Raw genomic sequence first — 22,655 nt, forward strand, 5'->3', positions numbered from 1 at the left:
CAACACAAGCCGCTCTCTAAGAGTTGTCGGCAACCTATGTGTGTGTTTCTTAAATATTAAAGAGGGGGAAAACAGATTTTCAGAAATACTAGAAGCAGTTCTGTCCAATGGCCTACAGTCCTTCCTCATTTCATATTTAAGATAAAAGCAAAAGAATTATGACTGTTGTATGTGTGTACACACAGACACACACACACACATCTAGAAATATGTGTTTTCCCATACTGCTCTTGTGTTAAGGTATTTATTTCCTATTTTTTTCATATATGCATGCAAATTCTTAGCATACATTTATTCTAATTTATGAGTTTTTAAAAAACCATATACACACATATGTATATTCAGTATTTAAATGAAAATATCGGTTTATTTGCTAAAGAACATTTAGTTACAGTGTTTAGATTAGTATCCTGATGCTCTTAGTCTTTGGCATGTAGGAGCAGTAGTACATGGAGCATAGCACATGTAACCATAGCTGGTGACCTGCAAAATTTTTGCTTTTGAGATCCTCTTCATTTTAAATAAGCCAGGTGGTTGTGGTTGTTATTTTGTGGTGCTGGGGATTGAACCCAGGAACTTGTGCATGCAAGGCAAGCACTCTACCAGTTGATCTTTATCCCCAGCCCAAGCCAGGTTATTTAAAGCAGTACTTATGGTTAAGTTCATATGATTATAAGTAGGTTAAAAAGTAAAGTCTGGTGAGTGAAATATTTTTAATAGCCATAGCCTGTTTGTTAGTGTACCACAGTTTGCAGAATTTCAAACAGATTTGTAATTGAAACTACTTTGGTAGTTCAGTGGAAATGCTTTGGATTTCTTTTAAAATTTTCTGTTTTAATGGCTGATAACTGCAAAATAATATCTGTATTTCCAGTTACAACAAGTTTTGCACTTGTGGTAGAGGTGTGTATGGGTACATAATCAGACATAAACACACACACAGAGACAAACATACACACACTCACATATACACCAAATGTTTTTCCTAATTTTTCATATTTACAGTATGAGTAGAAACATTATTTTTTGAGGAGAGAAGGCAATAGAGTTGAAGGTTTTATTATGAGTTAGGGTATTATTGAACCAAAAGAACTTTAGATGTAAACCTCTACTGCAGTTGCTCCTGCCTCCTGAACTCCAGTCTTATCTTCCCTTTCCCAAATATCCATCCTATCTTCCTAGTACTTGTACTTAAATTTTCTCAACTGTATGGTGATTTCAAAGTCCCATCTTCTTTGTTAGACTCTCAGAGATTGGGCTGGATACTACTTTTGTCATCACCACAGATTCCTACTTTGTTTCCTTGACTTGTAAAAATCAGTATTCACCTCCACTTTAAGACCTGTGAGAACTATGTGTTCGTTTCTTCCTTAAAAAAACAAATTGTTTTTGCTCAGGCTTTCCTTCTGCTTCATCTTTCCACCTCCACTCCTCCAGAACATGCTTCATTTTCCCTTTCATTTGTAGGTTTGTAGATATATTTATTCATTTAAAATCTACTACTTGAGAAATTACCTTGTCCTATGTAGAACTCAAAGATTCTAGTCGACTGTCTCTTCTCTTTTTCACATATTGTGCATTTTTTATTAAAATTGTCTGTAAAACTTCTATTTGTTCTCTTAGAATTTGAGTTGTAAATTCTTATGTATCTTTATATTTTCCCATAATAGCATTTGTATCATTGGTAGTCATCTAGTTAAATTTTATTTTTGAAGGTGAAAAGTTGAATGCAAGAAGAATATGACTAAAATAAGCAAATGTAGCTCGTTGATGGTTCAAATGGAAATGGTCTTTCCACCACACTAATTTATGCAGATTTTGTTTGCATTTGAAACTTCCTCACTTCAAGAAACATTTATTAACGCCTTCAGTATCCAAATGGGACAGAAACATAAATGGATGTGTATCTCATATCTTATTAAGAGGTGGAGACTGAGTATATAGGTTTCTGCCCTCTGGGTTCATATATTCTACTGCAGTGTTTTTTCAGTTTGGGGAGTATTAACATTTGGGACCAGTGAATTCTTTGATATGAGAGGCTCTTATGTGCAGTGTAGGCCTGACCTCTTCCTGTTAGAGGTTCTCTGAGGCACACTTTATAAATCTTTCTCAAAGCCTTTGTCTGACTGAAGGGCCCTGAGGCATTATCTCAGAGCTTCTCGAGATACTAATAAAGGGTTTTATAGTGTAACAAGATTAAAGGTTTCATCTTTCATGTTGTCTTTCTGTCTGTATCCTAGATTTGAGATTGCCCAAAAGCATTGTTTTAATATTAGCAACCATTTGATGACTGGAAAGACTGAGAATGAGAAAAACTTTTATTTTCAGATATAGCAAGTTTCAGCTAATTTATGCTTATTAGTTCTTCCTTTTGCTTTTCTTTTATTTTACTCTAAGTAACAAGAATAAACCTGGTGGTACCTTCAACACTCTACGTGAATATCTCCTTAGCTAAATCACCCAACTTACTAGGTACATTTCCTGTTTTTCATAAAACCAGAGACTACCATAGTGTCAGACTTTTCTCTACTACATAATAAGGGACCTTTTTCTTCCATTTCTCCTGGTTTCCTAATTTTCATTGAAACCCTCATTGGTGGCCCACTCCAGGACTTTACCTAATTGTCTGTTTTGTACCCTTTTGTCCTTCAGTGACAATCTCTTGAAGGTGCTTCTGGCTTCTATCCAAGTCCCATATACATCTCTACTGTGTATTTTAGTTGTTTTGAATATTACCTGGATTTCAGATTTCAAGACCTCTATTAATTATCTTTTACTACATGAAAATCAACCAGAACAGTGGCTTAGAAAAATAATCATTTATTTCATAGTTGCTGCAGATCAGTAGTTTGCAAGTAGCTTAGCTAGAAAGTTCTGGCTTAGGAGTCTCTCATGAGAGTTCAGTCAGGTTTCTCCTACTGCTGCAGACCATTGATGTCTTGATTAAGACTAGAGGATTCAGACTGATTCCTGTTCGTGTGTAAGGCAGAAGGGATTTGTTTTCACACATACTTTCCACTTTTATTCCATTTGATTAGCACTCAGTCATATGGCCACAACTAACTGAAAAGGAAGCTGGGAAAATAAATCTTACGTCTAAACCTGGAAAACACACAAACCATGCCTGATTGAATAAAGAAACTGATGAAATTTTCCACACAGGAAGAAAAATAATTTGATATGTCTGCTTTCATTCTATATCAAATTATTGTTCTTATGGTTTGGCTTAATTTTTCAGTTTTTTTAATAAAACAAACTATAGTAAGGTATTATAGTTACTTTGGTGTTTGATAGTATACTAGGGAGTTTTCATCAGCTCATTTTAAATTTTGGATGAGTGCTTGTTTTGATTTTCTGGTTTTGAAATGCAGACATGGCATCAGTTATTGTTACTTTAAGTCTCTCTGTGCTTCTTTGTCCCACTGCATGATTATAAACCCTCACCAAGGGCTTCATTTTTTTCCCCTGGGGCATCTTATTGAATACTAGCATCTTCAGTAATTCATCTGGGCCCAATGCTTTGTCTGTTTTAATACTTCTAATTACCTAATTATGTACCATAATGCAGTGACAAAGCCCTTTATCATTTCACTCTTTTCTTAACCCTTTTCTTGCTTAGAAATATTCTTTCTTGCTCTTTGTTTTCTGTGAAACTCTCCATTACAGATAGCCCAAATATTTCCCTGGCTTCCCTTTATTTTCTGTATCATAAGACCATTAGCTGAATGTTTTTTCAATTAAGTTCCAACAGGCATCTGAGTTCCTGAGTTGGGGTCTCTAAAGTTGGTGTTGCTCTCTGTCCCATTCTTCCTCATTCTTTCTACCATACTGCAGTCACATGAGAAGATATCCAAAAGACAAGTAGATTAATCTATTTGTCATAAACTACTTTTGTGAGAGAACTAGCGTCCATTCCTATCATTAATAGATCTTAGTGTAATCAGATGTCCACAAGCATCTGTGAACCAAATGTAATGAAAATGAACAAGAATTTTTAAACTATGGTGAATTGTATTTCAGAATAGCTAAAACTTAAGAATGTTTCTTTTTAAAAGTATTTTAGATATTAAAGGAAGAAAAATAGTTATAGTCTTACCATTTTATGACCTCTAATGAATTAATAAGTCTAGGCAATGATTATCCAGTGGTTGCTTGCATCACATAGAAAGCTACTGTTAGATACCTCCTGATGGAAGCATATAGCACTAACTGCTCTGGTTATCTATCGCTACATTATTTACCAACTAAAACTTTAAAAAATAGCAGACTTTGTGTTGCTCAATATATAACTTGGGCCAAGTTCAGCAGGAATGCTCATTGCTCTCCCCCATCTGGAGCAGCCTTAAACTCAGAAGCTCCAGTCATCTGGAGGCTGCTCATGACCATGACTGGCTGTTGAAGCTGACTCTGAATTTAGACCTCTGAAGCTGTGGCTGAAGCACTCCACTTATCCTTCCCACAAGCTATATGTGACAAGGCTTGGCTTCCTCACAACATGGTGGCTTGGTTCTGAGAGACAGCCAGATAAAACCTATGTCACAGCATCACTTTAGCTGTATTTAGTTTGTGAGAAACTGGTCACTAAGAAGGGAGGTTAGATTCCTCTACCTTCACAGGGAAGGAGAGTCAAAGAATTGGCGAACCTATTTTTAACCATCTTACCTCTCTATGAAGAATCTCTTTGAAAAGTTGAACCTGAATCTGACTGTCTAGACTTAATCATCAACTTATAGGAAATACAGGGGAAGGGTGACACATTAAATACCACAATGGAGATATGATAAATAAAAGTCAGAACATGGGAAGTTTCTACAGGTTAAAGTACCTGGTTTCTTTAATAAATATATTGCAAGAAAAAGAAAAGGACAAATCTATCAAGTAAAGGAATTTTAAATGACATTAATAAATTGCAGTGCATTGATAGATATTTCTCAGATCTTGAATAAAGTGTTAAAATGTCTTGGGAAATCACAGAAATTTGAACATTGGATGTTTGAGTTAATCTATTATTTTTGTTAGTATTAGTGTTATAATACTGTGGTTTAAAAACTGTATCTTTTAGAAATAAACATAGATATGGTGATGTTGTCTGGATTATCTTCAAAATAATGGAGTACTAGGGAGGCGATATATACACACATATATTGTTTTCATACACATATATAAAATCAGTTTCATATATATAATCAGTATAAACTGATTAGGTAGTAGGTAGATTCGGATTGATTCTGCTCTTTTCTCTGTTTACATCGGAAGATTTTTAAAACCTATATTGAAAACACTACTGTCTAACACTTTTGGTTTAAGATACAAAGCCAAGATTATACACAGTACTTTTATGATATCTCATTACTTTTTCCATACTGCAGATTTTTTAATAGATTAAATAATTATATTTTAATACATTTGTGGTCCTAATTGTAATTCCTATCTCCTTAATGTTGAGCGATATGGAACATTTTCCATTTATCTGTTAACCATTATATCATCTTTTGATAAATGTCTTATTCTTAACTGGATTATTTTATTTCATAGAGATGTTAGAATTCCTTAAACATTTTGGATATTAATCCATTTTCAGATGTATGGCTTTCACATATTTTCTCCCACTCCACAGTGGGAGAAAATTCTCTTACTTCATTTGTTGAACAGAGGTTTTAAGAAATTAAATTTTTTATTTTTTAATTTTTTATTTATTTGTTTATTTAGTAAGCAACTACTGGGATTAGACCCAGGGCCTTGTGCATGCTAAGTGTGTACTCTACTACTAAGTTATACTCCCAACCTCAGAAGGTTTTTATTTTAATGTAATCCCCTATGACTATTTTTGCTTTTGTTGCTTGTGCTCCTTAGTTCAAAGTAAGAAAGTCAGTGTCCAGACCAATGTAGTTTTTCCCCTGTATTTTCCTTCTAGTAGTTTCACAGTTTCTGGTTTTATATTTAAGTCTAATTCATTTTGAGTTGATTTTTTTTTTCCTATATGGTTGGTGTAAATAAGGTAAGGGTCCCAGTTCATTCTTCTGCATATGGATATCCAGTTTTTGCAACAACATTATTGAGGAGATTGTTGTTTTCACATTGTATATTCTTGGAACTTTAGTCAAAAATCAGTTGACTGTAGATGAATTGGCTCATTTCTGTGCTTTCTACTCTGTTCCATTGGTTGATGTGTGTGTTTTTATGCCAGTGCCATGCTGCTTTAATTATCATTGCTTTGTATACAGTTTGAAGTCAGTATGATATATCCAGCTTTATTTTTTTGGCTCTTTGGGTTGTAATCCTTGATGATCTTTGCTATGTGGGTTATTTCATGTTTCCATATGAATTTTAGGATTTTACTTTCTAAATATCATTGGGAATTTGATACGGATTTCATTGAGTCTGTGCAGTGCTTTGGGTGGTATGGGCATTTTAACAATGTTAAGTCCTCTGATCCAGGAACGCAGGATATTTTTTATTTTTACCTTCTTCATTTTCTTTCATAATGGTTTTATAGTTTTCAGTTTATAAATCTTTTATCTCCTTATTATTCCTAAGTTTTTTTGTTAACTAATATAAATCAGATTGTTCTTGATTTTTTTAAAATTCATTGTTAGCATAGAAAAGCACTACTGATTTTTGTGTGTTGATTTTATATTTTTTTATGTCAGATTTATTCAGTCAAATGCCCTATTATGTCTAAGAGAAACTCCGCAATTTTAAATATTGATCAACAGAGTTAAAGCTGAAATAATCACTTTTTCCACCAAATATATATCTTAGATTTTTTGTATAAATTTCTTGATGAAAAACTTACTTTCTCATTGTTTTTCTGTAATTTCAGAGTTTTAACCTCACCTGTTTCACACTTCCATTTTCATTTTCCAGGCAAATGCAAAAATGACTTCTCTTGGACTTTCATTGTCTGATAATCACAAAATTTGTCTTCAATTCCTATGTAGTGTGAATTTTTCCCTTTTATTGTCCTACTAATATTTTGGGCTGAAAGAATCATGAGCTTTTACAGTTTCAATTCTCATTTTTTTGCTTTAATCTCACTTTTTCTGAAGTTACTATTCTTTTTTTGTATGAAATTGTAGTCATTGATGATTTTTCAAAATCTTAGCAATTGTTGAATCCAGACTGGGTTAATATTCTTTGTTATTGTTGTTTCAAAAACAAATTCGCCTTTCAAATGAAATAGCTGGGTTAGCCTAATGTCAAAATTACTTATCCTGAATCAGCACAAACTGGCATGGGGTAAAAGGAAAGTCTAGAGGTCAAATGGGGAGGGGAGGCTATTCTGAAACTTGAAGTATATCATCAAAAACCAATTACTATTCCTAGAAATGTTGCTAACTTTCTCTTCTTATATCTGATGCCTATAAATGCAGTGCCTTCTATTTTGCACCTTGAAAATACGACCATTGAGTACTTTTATGTAGGAAGTATGTTATTGTTAAATGTGTTCATCCACCTTCTGAGCCATGTTCTTCTGTGTCACTCTGAAGTCATGGGATTTTTCGTAAATTGATTTCTCTGACATTTCTAACTGGTAAGGGAAGGAGTTAGAAAGTACTGCTGTCTGCTGACTGCTCAGATGCATTGGCACAGGTATCAGTTTCTCTGTGGCAGTTTCATTGCTAATTAGTTTCTGAGTTTGGATAATCTCCCAGCTCTTTCAGCTAAACCTTCTCTGAATTTCAGTTCTTGTTCTAACTTCTGTACTAGCGTAGACTTTGATTTCTCTTTCAGAACTTTTGTCAATCTTTGTGCCTTATGCCCCTGCTATGGATTCTTCATCAGAATTTAGAGAACAAGTTGTAGCTTTCCTTAAAAAGGAGATCTTGAAATTTCATAAATTGGCACTTTTGCATTGTAGATCATTGTAGATGTTGTACTTTGGCATAGATGTGCTGTCTGCCTAATATGCATTTTCAGTTGATTGGGTGTTTGCTAAAAGTGGGCAATTTAAATTATCTACCTGCAACTTAATTCTTCTAGATTTTAAGTTTTTAATCATGCAAGAGGTTTGTATGCATTTAAATGAAACCACGATTTGGTATACAATATAATTTATACATTTTTATATTTTAGATGTTGAACTCTTATTATATAGTTTGTGGATGTTTGTTACAGAGTAGCAGTTTGGTAATTTCTTCCATGATCCATTCAGATTTGCAATAGTGAAACGGTGTTTAGTTGGGCCAGTGTGCATAGAAAGTTTGTAAATACTATGCAAGGAAAGGAACACACAAAATTATTAAGCCAGTTAATCCAAATCTTTGGTCATGAACCAGAGGGCTAACTTTCAGTCATTTAATGAGGAAGAAAGAGAGAAACTCCATATCTAAGAGACATTATTCTATTCTTAAAGAAGGCAGGAAACCATTATGATATGAAGGAAAATGGGTATTATTGCTCTTTAAAAGACTCCATTGAGGATTATTTTTCTATTCCAGTAATTGCCACTTCTCTGTGTTCTACATAGTCTTCCTGTTCATTCTCTAACATTGTCTCTTATTTTCTAGTTCTAATATCACCCAATTCCCTTTCAGTGCACAAAGTTCCATTACTCAAAGACTAGTTAATGATCTTTGTTCCTGAGTGGTTACAGCTTCTCAGGTGCTGTTCTTGGTGTTTTCACATGATCTGATCTCAATCTACAAGATCAATGTTGTTCTCCCTACTTAGTAGATGAGGTAGTTAGGCAATCATTTGCTCAAGATTACATAACTAGAACCTATGGAGCATATTTGAATACGGGCTTTTGTTATGTTTGTAAAGTTTTCATTTCCCTTCATTATAACATACTTAGCCTTCCTAGAAACTCTTCTCTTTCTGACTTATTTCTACTTAGTTAACCACAGACTCTTCTTTTTTTATTTCCCTATTCAAAAATGTAGTCACTGAATTTTAGTTTTAAATTCAGCATTGAAAGCTCTTTCCAGAAAGACGTGTCCCATATTCTTTCCCCATGCTCTTTCTCCCTGCTGGTAGTACTTCATTCCTCCTGATTACTAGTTACAGTTCTGTCCTGCACCCTTGAAATCCTCACTGCCTTCTGTACCTTCATCACTTTCCTTCTGATTTACTTACTGCTCCCACTGATCTTTCATGTCATTCCTCTCCCAAAAATTCTGTTCAGAATTCCCTGTTTATTCCAAGATGACATACCTTCAGCCTTTAACAGATAATTGTGTATTGCATTGTTGTGTGTTTGCATTTGGGTTCTTGGAGCTGTATATTCTTGCATTATAAACAACTATTTGAACTCCTTTTAAGAAGATTCTCTACCCTTTTTCTATTTTGCATTACTTCAAAGCACCTGATATAGTTTTTGATCCAGAGAGCATTTAACTAATGTATACTAACTTTTGTTCCAGTTGAAATCTACATTTTAATCAGATGAAACTGATAATGTGGTCATAAGTAATTGAAATTCTGAAATTTACATAAAAAACAATGACAGTGTATTTCTTGAAAAGGTACTGTCACAAAATCACATTCTAATTTTAAAAACCAAATGGACTAAAACAAACCTATGTAGGCTATAATTATTTTTCAAAATTTATATTCACACATGCAGTGACTTTTAATATGTGAAGAGTTTTGAAATGTTTAGATGTTGAAGGATGTCATTAACCCCTGGGATATAATCATTTTCCTTTTATTATTCCTTTTTTAATCCCACCAATGGTGTAAGTTGCAAGGCAAATACAGAGTTGTAAACCTGAAGCAGCCCTTAACACCTCTTTGAGATGAGAGTTTCAGGGTGATTCTTGAAATTGTGCCAGTCAGTTTCAATCCTGTGTTTCCTTTTTTCAGGTTTCCCGAAATGCAGTTTTTCCAACAAGAAAATGTGAGAAAGATTCTTACAGATGTTCTTTTCTGTTATGCTAGAGAAAACGAGCAGTTGCTTTATAAACAGGTAATGAAAATATCTTACAGGTGGCATCCGTTGACTCAAAATTTTCTATACAGCTTGACAAGTGATAGAGCAATAATGCAACCTTTATTGTATACAGAGTTGTATCATAATGCTAAAGCAATCTAAGAGCTGCTTGTCAGCTGCATGGCAAGAAAAGTAAGCTCATTGAAGCACATATGCTTCTTTCTCATTATAAGACATTCTACCAAATTGTCTTCTATAAGATGTTCAATCTTTTCTCTCAACTTTTGAGAGTTTGTTTATAAACAGCATCTTTGAAGCCAGTCTAGTAATAGAACTTTTCCCAGTTGTATGTATAAATATTGTTCCTAAGTACAACACTTATAAATATGTGATGTGGCATGTAAAAAAATAAATAAATAAATAAATGTACTATTAGTCTTTAAAACTTACCCGATATAGAGCTTCAGAATGGTTTTTTAAAATTTGTTCAAGTTGATTTCTTTATGTTCCTGTTATTTGACTCTTTACTAAAGCAAACAAGATTATTTTTACTTTTATTGAAAACTGAATCATTTAATTATATCAAGATATCTAGGTTTCCTGTTAAAGTTTATTGTGTTCCAGTGAAGATACATATTTTTGAATATTTTTGCTTATTTTTCCAAATATACATTTAGAGGCAATACAGATGAAATTCATTAATCCAAAACAATCAAATTATAACTTACATCTAGTTGATGACTGCCAAACTTCAATTTAATGTAACAGAAAACACCTGTGGTAAAAGCAATATACTTAACTCAAACTTACGAAGTTTAAGATAGTAAACCAAGTGAGATTAACATTATAATAAATAACGTGTTTGTTATTGTATATACAGAACATCGAAGCGAATAATTTTATTCTTAATTTAGTAATGTCTTTATATTAATTCTTAAACTAGTAGTGTCTTTTTATTAATTGCATGCTGACTGTGTCTCCTTAGAATGTATCATCATTTTCAGTGATAATCTGTTTCATTAAAACTAGATCTGGTTACTTTGAATAATTCCTAAAAGCATTATAGTTATTTTAATGGAGAATAACATAGTTTAGTGCTTAAAAGCCCTGAGTTTAGACTCATATCCTGTTTATTTGAATAAAAATTTCCCTATGTGCTAGCTGCTCCTCATCAGCAGTTCCCTTACTTCTAATCTTCACTTTTCTTATCTGTGAGAGGAGGACAATAATAGTATTTACTTTGGAGTTAAGAACATGGAGTGCTCTTTAAAAATTTCTATCAGTAGTTATGGTCCTTATTGTTGTTGTTAGCATGTTCATAATTATGTTGGAGTTTTCACAGAACATGGAAGTACAAAAAACAGAGGGAAATATTAAAACTACTTTTTTTGCTTCTTTTACATTTGGAAAGTATTTATTTGACATGTAATAAGTATGAATATTTGTTGGGTACCAGGTAATGTTTAGTCTTCCTACTATAAAATAGAATACCAGAGCATAGCTCTCCTATTTAAATGGTACTTAGTGCCCACTGACCAACCTTTTTCTCTGTCCTTTTTACCCTACTACTCTCCCTAGCCTTTGGTTACCACCATTCGTTCTCAACTTCTATGAGACTGACTTTTTTAGATTCTACATAAGTAAGATTATGTGGTACTTATATTTCTGTACCTGAAATATTTCATTTAACATAGTGACTTTATTTCTATGTTGTTGCAATGACAGAATTTCATCATTTTAATAGCCAAATAGTATTCCACTTTGTATATGGACCCGACATTTTCTTTTTTCATTCATCCCTTAATGGACACTTAAGTTGTTTCCATTTATTGTGATTAGTGCTGCAGTGAACATGGAAGTGCTGATGTAGCTTCTATATACTGAGTTCATTTCTTTTGGATATATACCCAGCAGTGGGAGCAGTGTATCATATGATAGATCCATTGCTTTTTTTTTTAATGTTTATTTTTTACTTGTAGTTGGACACAATACCTGTTTTATTTATTTATTTTTATGTAGTGTTAAGGAATGAACCTAAGGCCTTGCATGTGTGAGGTGAGCGCACTGCCCCTGAGCCACAACCCCAGCCCCTGATAGATTCATTTTTAATTGAGGAACCTCCACACAGTTTTCCATAATGGTTGTACTCATTTACATTTCTACCAACAATATGTAAGGATTTCCTTTCTTCACGTTTTCTCCAAAATTTCTATAAAACTGGCTAGAGGCTGGAGAATATTTCTGTGGTAATTGTACATTCTCAGCATGTACACGGCTCAGGGTTCAATCTGCTGCACTTTAATCAATCTAATTCTGTGATATTACAAAAATCAACCAACAAATGAGTGGAACAACCTAGGAGCCAACTAGATATATTATATATGAGATTTCAATTAGGGAAAAGGAAACAGATTTGCTGTATTTAGCTTTCCATCTAGGACAAAAAAGTTTAGATTATACCTTTATTGAATAATAAGTTTTTGATGGAATATATAAATATAAAAACTAAAAGTATGTGAAAATAGTAGGAAAAGATTTAGAAAACTTTTATATAATCTCAGGGAAGGAAATGTCTTTGAAAGGTGATAGGCTATCTAAAGTTGAGTACAAAGTCAAAAGGTGAAAAAATTAAAACAAACAGAAAAGGACTCCCCCTCCCCCCCAAAAAAAGAATGGGAATTGAAAAACAACAGAAGCCCTATTCAAAATGGCTTAATCCATAAGGGTATTGTTGACACACATTAGCCCAAAGTCCAAAGTCTTCAAGGCTTCAGAATTTTTCTGTTTTTCTGCTCTTATTGTGTTGGCTTTTGTTGTTAAACCTATTTCCTCATTGTTCTGGCTCCTCTTTCCAATTCAAAAATATCTCATAGTAATAGATTTATTGATAGTGTATCAAGTTAGGATTAAATTATCCCAGGTTACACATTTGTTTCCTGTTTTTCTTTAAAGAAAGAATAAAAGTGGATTAAGAAAATCTAATAAAATAGAAATAAGTTTCATGGATAAGGAAAAAAAAATACACAACATCACATTCCACCATTTGTGATATATGTAGACCACTGCATTTGTGTGAAGACTACAGGAATATGGAGATCAAATTCTTGGTAACAGGTAAAGTCTATCAGTTACTGATTAAGAGAAAGTAGTATTAGCTCACTCTTGGGTCTCACTTTAAAAGACTTAATTACTCCCTGTACATGTTTAAAATCCTATAGATTCTTTACAGAGAAATAATACCTTGCTGTAGCAGGACTGAACATTTAGCCAGATCAAATTTAAGAAAAAACCTTGAGTTTCATCACAAGCTGTTAAAGCTATTATTTTGTACTAGGTGACACCCCGTTTAACATCGACCATATTGTTAATAGTTATGGGATTTTATTGAATTAATGAGATTGTTATCATGTAGTAGAATGTCTTGCTGAGTTAATTGAAACTGCAGAGATTATATAAATGGTATTAATGAACTTTGACTGCCTGATGCCTCAGCTTTAATAAAGACTGCTTGGTGGGCTAAATGAACACAGGCAGATAAAAGAACAGGTTCAATTTTGTGAGCCTATGGGCTGTTGATGAAGAAAACTTTGTTACCTTTATTTTCAACTAGCATTGAGTTTGGAGTGCAGTGACTGCTAAGGAGCTAACAGGGATAAAGGCTTTAAGCAAGGAGAAATGCTGATAATGCAGATAGAAGTAGAACTTTGGGACCCAAAGTATACTGAGAATACATTTTTAATTGTGCTTTGTCAAATTTATAAGATGTTGAATTCATGATTAAGCCTTTTGATTATCTATTTTTTGAAGGTATATATGTATATCTCTGTGTGTGTGTGTATATATATATACACACACAAAAACACACACTTGCCATGTGTAAATTTTTTATTTTTTCCAATGCTGGAGATTGAACTCAGATCCTTGCACATGCTGGCTAAGTGCTGAACCTCAGTGGTACTTTGCTAGCCCACTTGAAATTATTATTCAGGCTTTACTAGTCTAAATTGAGAACAAAATCAATAGTCTTCCAGTTATTTTTAGTCCCCTAATTTAGGTAAAATTCAAATCTGAACTTAAAAAAGATTGAATAATATTCAGAGGAGTCAATCATTTTCATTTTGCCAAGAACTGCCTTTTTATTGATTTGAGCTATGGTTTACTACTATTTTCTATTTTCATATTGTATTTTAGCTTTTTTAATACATTGATACATTAAGTGATGGGTATTTCATTTAGTCAAAGTATAATGAACACCTTGTTCGTGCTGAACTTGTGGTCAGATCTAGGTTTATGTATATAGTCTTCCTCCAGTGTCCTTGGATAAATGGTCCCAGGACCCTTCTGTGGGTACCAAAATCCAGGAATGCTCATGTTCCTTATATAAAATGTTGTAGTATTTGCACATAACCTAACACACATCTTCCCATGTACTTTAAATCATCTCTAGATCACATATAGTATCTTATACAATGTAAGAACCATGTAAATGGTTGTTAAACTGTGTAGTGTACAGAATAATGAGAAGAAAGTCTATATGAATAATATAAATGTGGTGGGATTTTTTTTTCCTATTTTTCTAATATTTTCTGTCACCAGTTAGTTGAATTCACAGATGCAGGGGCCCTGGATACAGAGGGCCAACTGTATGTATTAATACATACACACATCTTTGAATACACACTCAAACATACACTACTTCTTATTCTGTATAACTGTGTAGTCTTTTCTTTAGACTTCAAGCTCTATTAAGTTTAGAAACTGTCCCACTTTATTCACTTTGTTTCCATAGCACATGTAGGCATTTACTAGTTATTGGGATAAGTGAATGATGAATGATGAATGATAGTTGAACAAAGGAGCATCTAGAGAGAGTACTGTCACAGAAACTAGAAGGAAGAGAACATCTTAAAAAGGCAGGAATATTGAATTATATAAAAGTAATTCCTCCTTAACCCAGCCACATCAGTTAGAAAACATACTGAAAGACCTATTTGAAGATTACCACCCACAACAAAGAAAGATAGCTAGTAGTAAACCTATGAAATATGAAGTTTAATCATGAGTTTTACACAATTTTGAATTGGAAAATCTGATGTTCTTAAAAATATCTATTTCAAGTTAATTCTAAAGTAATGTCAAAAAAAAAAAAAAATCCCAGTCTTTGTTTTAGCATTTTCTGTGTCTAAGTGATACAATGAACCTGGAAGAAAAAATGAAGTTAGAATTAGCAAGATAATTTTAACCAAAAAAAAAAAGGGGGGGGTGGAGAAGAAAAACAAAGATCATGGGTGGACTCAAGTATTTTGGATAATAGTACAGTTTTTGTCAGGAATATACAAGCCATTGGAATACAAGTTAAAAAAAATATCCAGAAAAATTGTGAACTAACATTCAGGTTAGGGTAAAGATGGCATTTTGGAAAGCATAGAGAAGATGGGCTGTTCAACTTATTGAATAGATTAAATTTATTGAAGATGTTAATTATTCAGTAAATTTTACTTCTTTTGAAGAAGAAAGTTATATTTTTTATGGCAGAAATTATACTAATATCAGGTGAGTGGAGAATTTACTGGGGTTGGGGGAAAACTATATTCTTACCTAATCTCAATATGAGGGAAGTCTTTTTAGGCATTAAAAAAAAAGAAAAACACAACCCATGATGGATGATTTATTGTATTAACTATTAAAATGTATAACTTTAGTATGACATAAGATATCAAAATTAAAAGACAAATGATAAACATGGGAAATATTTCTAACAAAATTGAGAAGCATTAATAGGTTTAATTGGTAAAGAACTGTTACAAATCATTAGGGAAAAGGAAACAATAATTTGGACAAAATAATTAATTAAAAATGGTAGTAAAATGTTTAGTCTCACTGGCTTTCACATATATAATTACAACAATTTTTGAAATTTCACACAATTTTTAAAAAAGAATGTAGATGGTGACTTTAATATTGTACAGTGAGGGAATTCTTTGTGGAGAGCTGTATAAAAGTATACATCAGGGATTTTAACAAATGTTTGTACCCAGAAATTGTACTTCTGAAAACTTTATTCTAAGGAAAACATCAGAAATATGCTAAAATATTACCATAAGGCTATCCATTAAAGTTTGTAGTTTCTTTGTTTCCTCCTGTCTGACTTCATTCTTGTTTCTGCTTTTCTGTAGTTTTCTACTTTGAATGCTATTACTTTGATTATTAAAATTATGACACATCAGCTATGTGCAGTGGCACACATCTGTAATCCCTGCTACTCAGGAGGTTGAGGCAGGAGAATCATAAGTTCAAGGCCAGCTTTGGCAACTTAGGGAGACCTGGCCTCAAAAACTAAAAAGGACCAGGGATGTAGTTCAGTGGTAGAGCACCCCTAGGTTTAATCCCCAGTATTGCCAAAATTTGGGCACTTTCTTTTTAAAGTAATAATATAATTTCAAGAAAATTAACTCCTTATGATGACTTTTAAAGCCCAATTAGCTCACTTGATTTCATCTCTTGTCATCTACCATGTTCTTCGAGAGCACATTCATTCCAAGGTTTATTAAATGAATAAATGTTGACCAAGAAAGATTGAAGTGTCATGTGGTAATTTAAATGAAACATAAATTGTCAATGGATTATAAGTTATATTGTCAAAATATTCATTAAATAATTGTAATCAAGACTAGTGAAAAGTTAGAAATGAAATTCGATAAAATCTACTGTCATCTTTGATAACAACTGACTTCCTAAGACTAGCACAATACTAGTGACTGCACAGTTATCTGTGTGACTCTGTCCTTCCTTCCAGGAAGCTACCTCTAATTCTACTAGCAAAGTTGTTCTCTCCTCTTTGCTCTCTTATATTTTACTTATATTTCCTCTAAAGGTGATATTTTGTCTTGTCTTTTTATAGAAGAACATCCTTGTTACTAAGCAAAAGGAAAGTAGAAGTATGCTTCAATTAAGAGGCAGAAAGGACAGTAATCTGTTTTAGCTTGTTAGAATATGGTATTTTGTGCTTAAAGAGGAAAAATCTAAATGAACAAAGCTTGACACTAATGCTTAATATCTTTTGTCCCTAAGTAATGAACAAATAATGGAATTTTAGAGTAACTTTTAAAAGACGGTTTAGTAACTAACACTATGCCTTTTTGTTTCTTTGCCTATTTGTGTAACTGTCAGTTGAACCTCAGATTACAAGGGAAAATACTATGTTAGTGAACTCATTAAATAATTTGAAAATGACCCTAGTTTAAGTAGAAAAGAAACCTATAATAGTTTTCTGATTAAATATGTTGAAAATCATATTTGAAAAACTTTTCTATCATACTTTCTAAAGTTTTGTTGTTGTTGTTGTTTTAAATTTTCTACTACTTTTAGCTAGCTGACTTTAGCTCTTCCTAAGTCTACAGACATCCTAATTTTGAGCCATTATATAATGAAAACATTGGATGTAATTTTCTTAGGTCTACAGTTCTTAGTTGCCCTTCTTACTGCAGATCTTTACACTGTAGCTCATGATTATAATTTGCATAAATGAAATTCATATTTATGAGTACAGATCTTGAAGCAACTGACAGGTGCAAGGTTGTCTACCATGCCAATTTATTGTTTGTCATGTTATTTTAAAAGAGAACTGCTATCCGTGTTTTAAACAAGAATAGGTGCTGTGGTTGAATTGGGATCGAATTCTAAATGTAGGTAAAAATCTCATTTTGTACCTTTCCATTTTTATGCTTTTCTGTATAATATGAAGATCTTTAACATTACTCAGCTTATACTGTCCACTAATGGCCTTTCACTATCCTCATTCATTTCTCTTGATCTTGTGTTTCAGGGTATGCACGAGCTATTAGCCCCCATAGTTTTCATCCTTCATTGTGACCACCAAGCTTTTCTACATGCCAGTGAGTCTGCACAGCCAAGGCAAGTTTTTAATGAGTTCCTTACTCTTACTTACTATATCCTTTACTTTTTGAGCTTCAAAATCTTTTAAATCAAAGGTACTTGTAAATTTTGTTAAGTTGTGAACATTTGTATTTTATATGGCTAGTTGTAATTCCACTTAATAGTTGTAATGCCAGGTTAGCTGTGGGGCAGATTTGCAGTTGTGTCTTTGAAAATTTTAGTATATTTCAAAGGAAGACATATAACTGATGGGTCAAGAAAAAATGTTTGTTTTACTGACAAAAGTGCTAATGATCGATAATACTCATATGTATTCTGATGACTCATTTTTCACTGTGAACTGAATGATATCTTTATTACATACTTTCTCCTTACCAGCTTTGACTCAGCTTAATTCATAAATAAAAGAACAGTACTATGAAGAATCTGTCTGTAAATAAATCAAATGGGTTCTCAGGTTGTTGAGAGAGACTACTTTGTATATGTGTATGTGCTGGGGATTGAACTCAGTGGGGTGGTCCATCACTGAGCTACATTCCCAGCCCTTTTTTATTTCATATTTTGAGACAAGGTTTCACTTAGTTGTTGAGGCTGGCCTTGAACTTGCCACCATCCTGCTTTAGCCTTCAGAGTAGCTGGGATTTCAGGTGTGTGCCACCATGCCCAGCTGCAGATAATGTTTGTAATTGGATTTAACTAAGGTAATTATTAAAATTCATTTTTTAAAATAAGCTACCCCAGCTGATGGGCCAGAAAAGCAACCAAGAAGCATTTTGGGAACAGAGAGCTGTATGATTGTAAGGCCTTGTCAGGCAATCCATAAGCTAGCCCACCAATATGCAGGAGACAAAATACTGGCAGATAACATCTCATATATCTTAATTGTGTAATGTTTAATGTTCAGATGTAAGCTGTCCAATTTATAAAGAATATGTACAGCCCTGTGAATTAACTTTTGTCTACTATGTTATGAAATTAGCATTTTCAAGTTTCCTCTAAATTTTTCTGATTTTATTGAGTTTATTGGATCTTGACAAGAGTAAGATATGTTAACTACCTTCACTTCAATTATTCTAAAATATCAGGTTGCAGTTTGTGTTGCAAACCAGTTTTCATGGCACTTTTATTTTTGAAAATGTGCATAGAGAATATACAGGAAAGTAGAGATGATTGAATGTAGCTTTAAAATTAGTAGAACATGGTTCTTCAGTCTTTGGAATTCATTACTAAGTAAAGCAATACTGAAGTAAATTTGTAAAAGATGTTATCACTGATTAATTGATGTTCAAATAATATGGCCATTAAAAGAAAATAAATGAATGTCTTGATATTGCATATTGAATCAGTAACTATATGTTTTGTTTGGTTTTAGATGACAAGTGATACATCATAGAGTTATAAATTATTCTAGATCAAACATAGTCAAAGAAAATATTGTCACTTTCTGTATTTGTTGCTTAGAATAATTAGATAGCTACTTTATTGTGGCACCAACAAGGCAGCTTATTTGTTTTTGATCTTTATAGAAAGAAAGGATTTTATTTGTTAATGGAGTTGCTCTTTTTATTAAAAAGGCTAATTTTTCTCATTCATTATATGAAAGTTGTCTTATAAATGTCGAATAAGACAAACTCTGTATCCTCTTCAGTTATTGGAAAAAATGCACATTTTGATTGCTTGTATTACTTTTTAAAGCGAGGAAATGAAAACCCTCTTGAACCCCGAGTATCTGGAACATGATGCCTAGTAAGTATAAAAACTATTATTTTTCTTCTTTTATGCTATTATTACTTTATTGAGGATAAACCATAACATTATTTTATTTTTCTACTTTCAGTGCAATGTTCTCACAACTGATGGAAACTGCTGAACCTTGGTTTTCCACTTTTGAGCATGATGGTCAAAAGGTAAATATTATAAGGGGCGTGGGTTATGGTCAGTGGTTGAGTGCATGCCTATTATGTATGAGGCACTGGGTTCAATTCTCAGCACTGCATATAAATAAATAAAAAAGTAAAGGTTCTGGGCTGTTTGCAGGGAAATGGATGGCACTAGAGCAGATTATGCTAAGTGAAGCTAGCCAATCCCTAAAAAACAAATGCCAAATGTCTTCTTTGATATAAGGAGAGTAACTAAGAACAGAGTAGGGACGAAGAGCATGAGAAGAAGATTAACATTAAACAGAGATGAGAGGTGGGAGGGAAAGGGAGAGAAAAGGGAAATTGCATGGAAATGGAAGGAGACCCTCAGGGTTATACAAAATTACATACAAGAGGAAATGAGGGGAAAGGGAAAAATAATACAAGGGGGAGAAATGAAGGTCAGTAGAGGGGGTAGAGAGAGAAGAGGGGAGGGGAGGGGGGATAGTAGAGGATAGGAAAGGTAGCAGAACACGACAGTCACTAGTATGGCAATATGTAAATCAATGGATGTGTAATTGATGTGATTCTGCAATCTGTATATGGGCTAAAAATGGGAGTTCATAACCCACTTGAAGCAAAGTGTGAAAGATGATATATCAAGAACTATGTAATGTTTTGAACAACCAACAATAAAAAAAAAGGAACCTAAAACAGCCATAATAAAAACTGACTGTGAACCTACAGTATATCCAGCTTAAAAAAAAAAAAAAGTAAAGGTTCATCCACAACTAAAAAATGTGTGTGTATTAAAAAAAAAAAAAAGGTAAACATAATAGAACAGATCTTTTCAGTATATTTGAGTGAAGAAATGATTTCAGTAACAACATATAGCAGGGAGTAGTATATAATAAGTCATTTTTATTACAATATATAAAATATGAACATATATAAAATTGAACATACTTACAAAATAAGATTGGACCTGGGAATCTAAAACATACCCTTAATAAAATTGACAGACATACAAAGGCAATATAAACATTTCATATATATACATAATAGAATCTCTCTCTACCCTATTTTATATAGCTTTGAGAGCTCAAAGTAAAAGAGTTTTCATTTACTGTTTTTTATGTTTGAATATCATGCCTCACACAAAAATGGGTTTCCATCGAATTCCATTTATATTCTATAGCATCACATAAACTGGCCATAGATACTTTGTAGTGGCTATCACCACTTCTAGACAAACTTACCTTGTAAAACTTTGTCACAAGAGAAACCGGTCAAGGAAATATATGCAACAAATATTTTAGAAGGCATTTCCTGGCGAGTGTTTAATGAGCAAAATCATCTGAATGTCATCATATGGTTCCATATTTTAGCATTTGTCAAGAGATAATTATAGCAGTTTTTATTTCTTGTTTAAACTCTCTTTGGTAAAGAAATTGAAGAATGATATTCTTTTCATATTGAAATAATATATGTCCCATTATTCCTATCTAGGGGAAAGAAACTCTGATGCCTCCCATCCCCTTTGCCCGGCCCCAGGATTTAGGACCAACAGTTGCTATTGTTACTAAAGTCAATCAGATCCAGGATCATCTACTGAAGAAGCATGATATTGAGCTCTATATGCACTTGAACAGACTGGAAATTGCACCACAGATATATGGATTGTAAGTATTAAAGTTTTAGTTTTAGCTACAAATAATTATGATTTGTGGTAATTTCTATGTCTCAGATCCCTAGAAGTAGAAGCAAGAACTGTTCCATCTCTGTTTTATTTCATCTCCCCTCGTTCTTATGTGCTTTATGCCCATTACTTTCATGTATGGTGTATCATCTAATATTCTCACAAACCTTGTGAATTGAGTATCTCCCTATTCTTACAGATGAAGAAGCTAAGACTTAGTCTAACTTTACATTGTAAACAATGAAGTTATAATTCAGACCTATGCAGGATTGACTACATAATTTGCTGCAGAGCCCTAGGCAAAAGAAGAATGTCAGAATGCTTTTGAGAAATAAGAATTTCAAGATGGATATAATAGATCATTAAATGAAGCATTCTTAAGAAGTACATGGTTGTGCAGGTCATACACACACAAAGCTGATCCCTGAACCAAACAGTCCTATAAGATGTTCTTACTGTTTCCATTTTATCATGTGGTCATCTTTTGCTCTACTTCAGAAGTGATGTTAATAAAATAGATGTCCTTTTCATTGAACATAATGTATTAATTTTCTTTAGCCACATAACTTCATAACATACTATAGCAGAAGAATAGGGAACCACTTGAAAGAAAGGGTGTTTGTATTTTTTCAGTAGCTTGTAAAGTATATAGTTAAATTTGCAAATAGTGGTTTGGGGCTCTGGTTGTAGCTCAGTGTTACAGTGCTTGCCTAGCATGCGTGAGGCGCTGGGTTTGATCCTCAGCACATAAAAATAAATAAAATAAATGCATAAAAAATACAATAAAATTATTTTTTAAAAAATAAGAGTGGTTTTAATAAATCTGAGTTATATGATGCTACAGACAAGAGTCCACTTTATTAAAATAATAGAACATTTATATGTAGTGCTGAGTAGTCTCTTGACAGTTATTTTTATAAAGTCTAACTCTCCATTAGTAGAATATCAAAAAATTAAGAAGGTATTATTGAGATGTACATAATAGAGGTTTAATAAATATGGGTTTTTAATTTGTATTACAAAGAATCTCAAATGATTCAAAACTTTAGAATTAGAGGGGGCTGTTTTGGGATTTTTTTTTTTTTTTTTTTAGCCCAGAGAAAAGAATTGGTGAGTTGTTAATATGTTGTCATGTTGCATGGAATTTTTCACTAAGAATAATTCTCAGCTGTTTTTCTTCTCTGGAAGCCATGAACTGTGATCAAAGAAGTCTTCTTTCCTGTTTTAATCATGCTCATATTTGTGTGTGTGATAACCTCATCATTAAGAGCAGCATTCCCACTAGAAATGAGAAAGTTGTGTCTGACATAGGTGTTAGGCAACATTT

The 22,655-nt window shown here is 32.9% G+C and overlaps 1 protein-coding gene across 1 annotated transcript in view; it reads left to right on the forward strand.

Moving 5' to 3' along the window:
* LOC124080732 (TBC1 domain family member 5) overlaps positions 1 to 22,655 on the forward strand; it is a gene marked incomplete at its 3' end in the record, with an annotated part of 424,799 nt that overhangs the window by 282,960 nt on the left and 119,184 nt on the right. Inside the window, 5 exon segments of the mRNA XM_046426732.2 lie at positions 9,808 to 9,910; positions 17,700 to 17,788; positions 19,466 to 19,516; positions 19,608 to 19,677; positions 21,139 to 21,311. Of these exon segments, the coding sequence (XP_046282688.2) occupies positions 9,808 to 9,910; positions 17,700 to 17,788; positions 19,466 to 19,516; positions 19,608 to 19,677; positions 21,139 to 21,311 (486 nt within the window).

The sequence above is a fragment of the Marmota monax genome, unplaced genomic scaffold (assembly GCF_021218885.2).
Source record: "Marmota monax isolate L192 unplaced genomic scaffold, Marmota_monax_Labrador192_F-V1.1 WCK01_AAM20220418_F8-fsc00452, whole genome shotgun sequence".
Taxonomy (NCBI): domain Eukaryota; kingdom Metazoa; phylum Chordata; class Mammalia; order Rodentia; family Sciuridae; genus Marmota; species Marmota monax.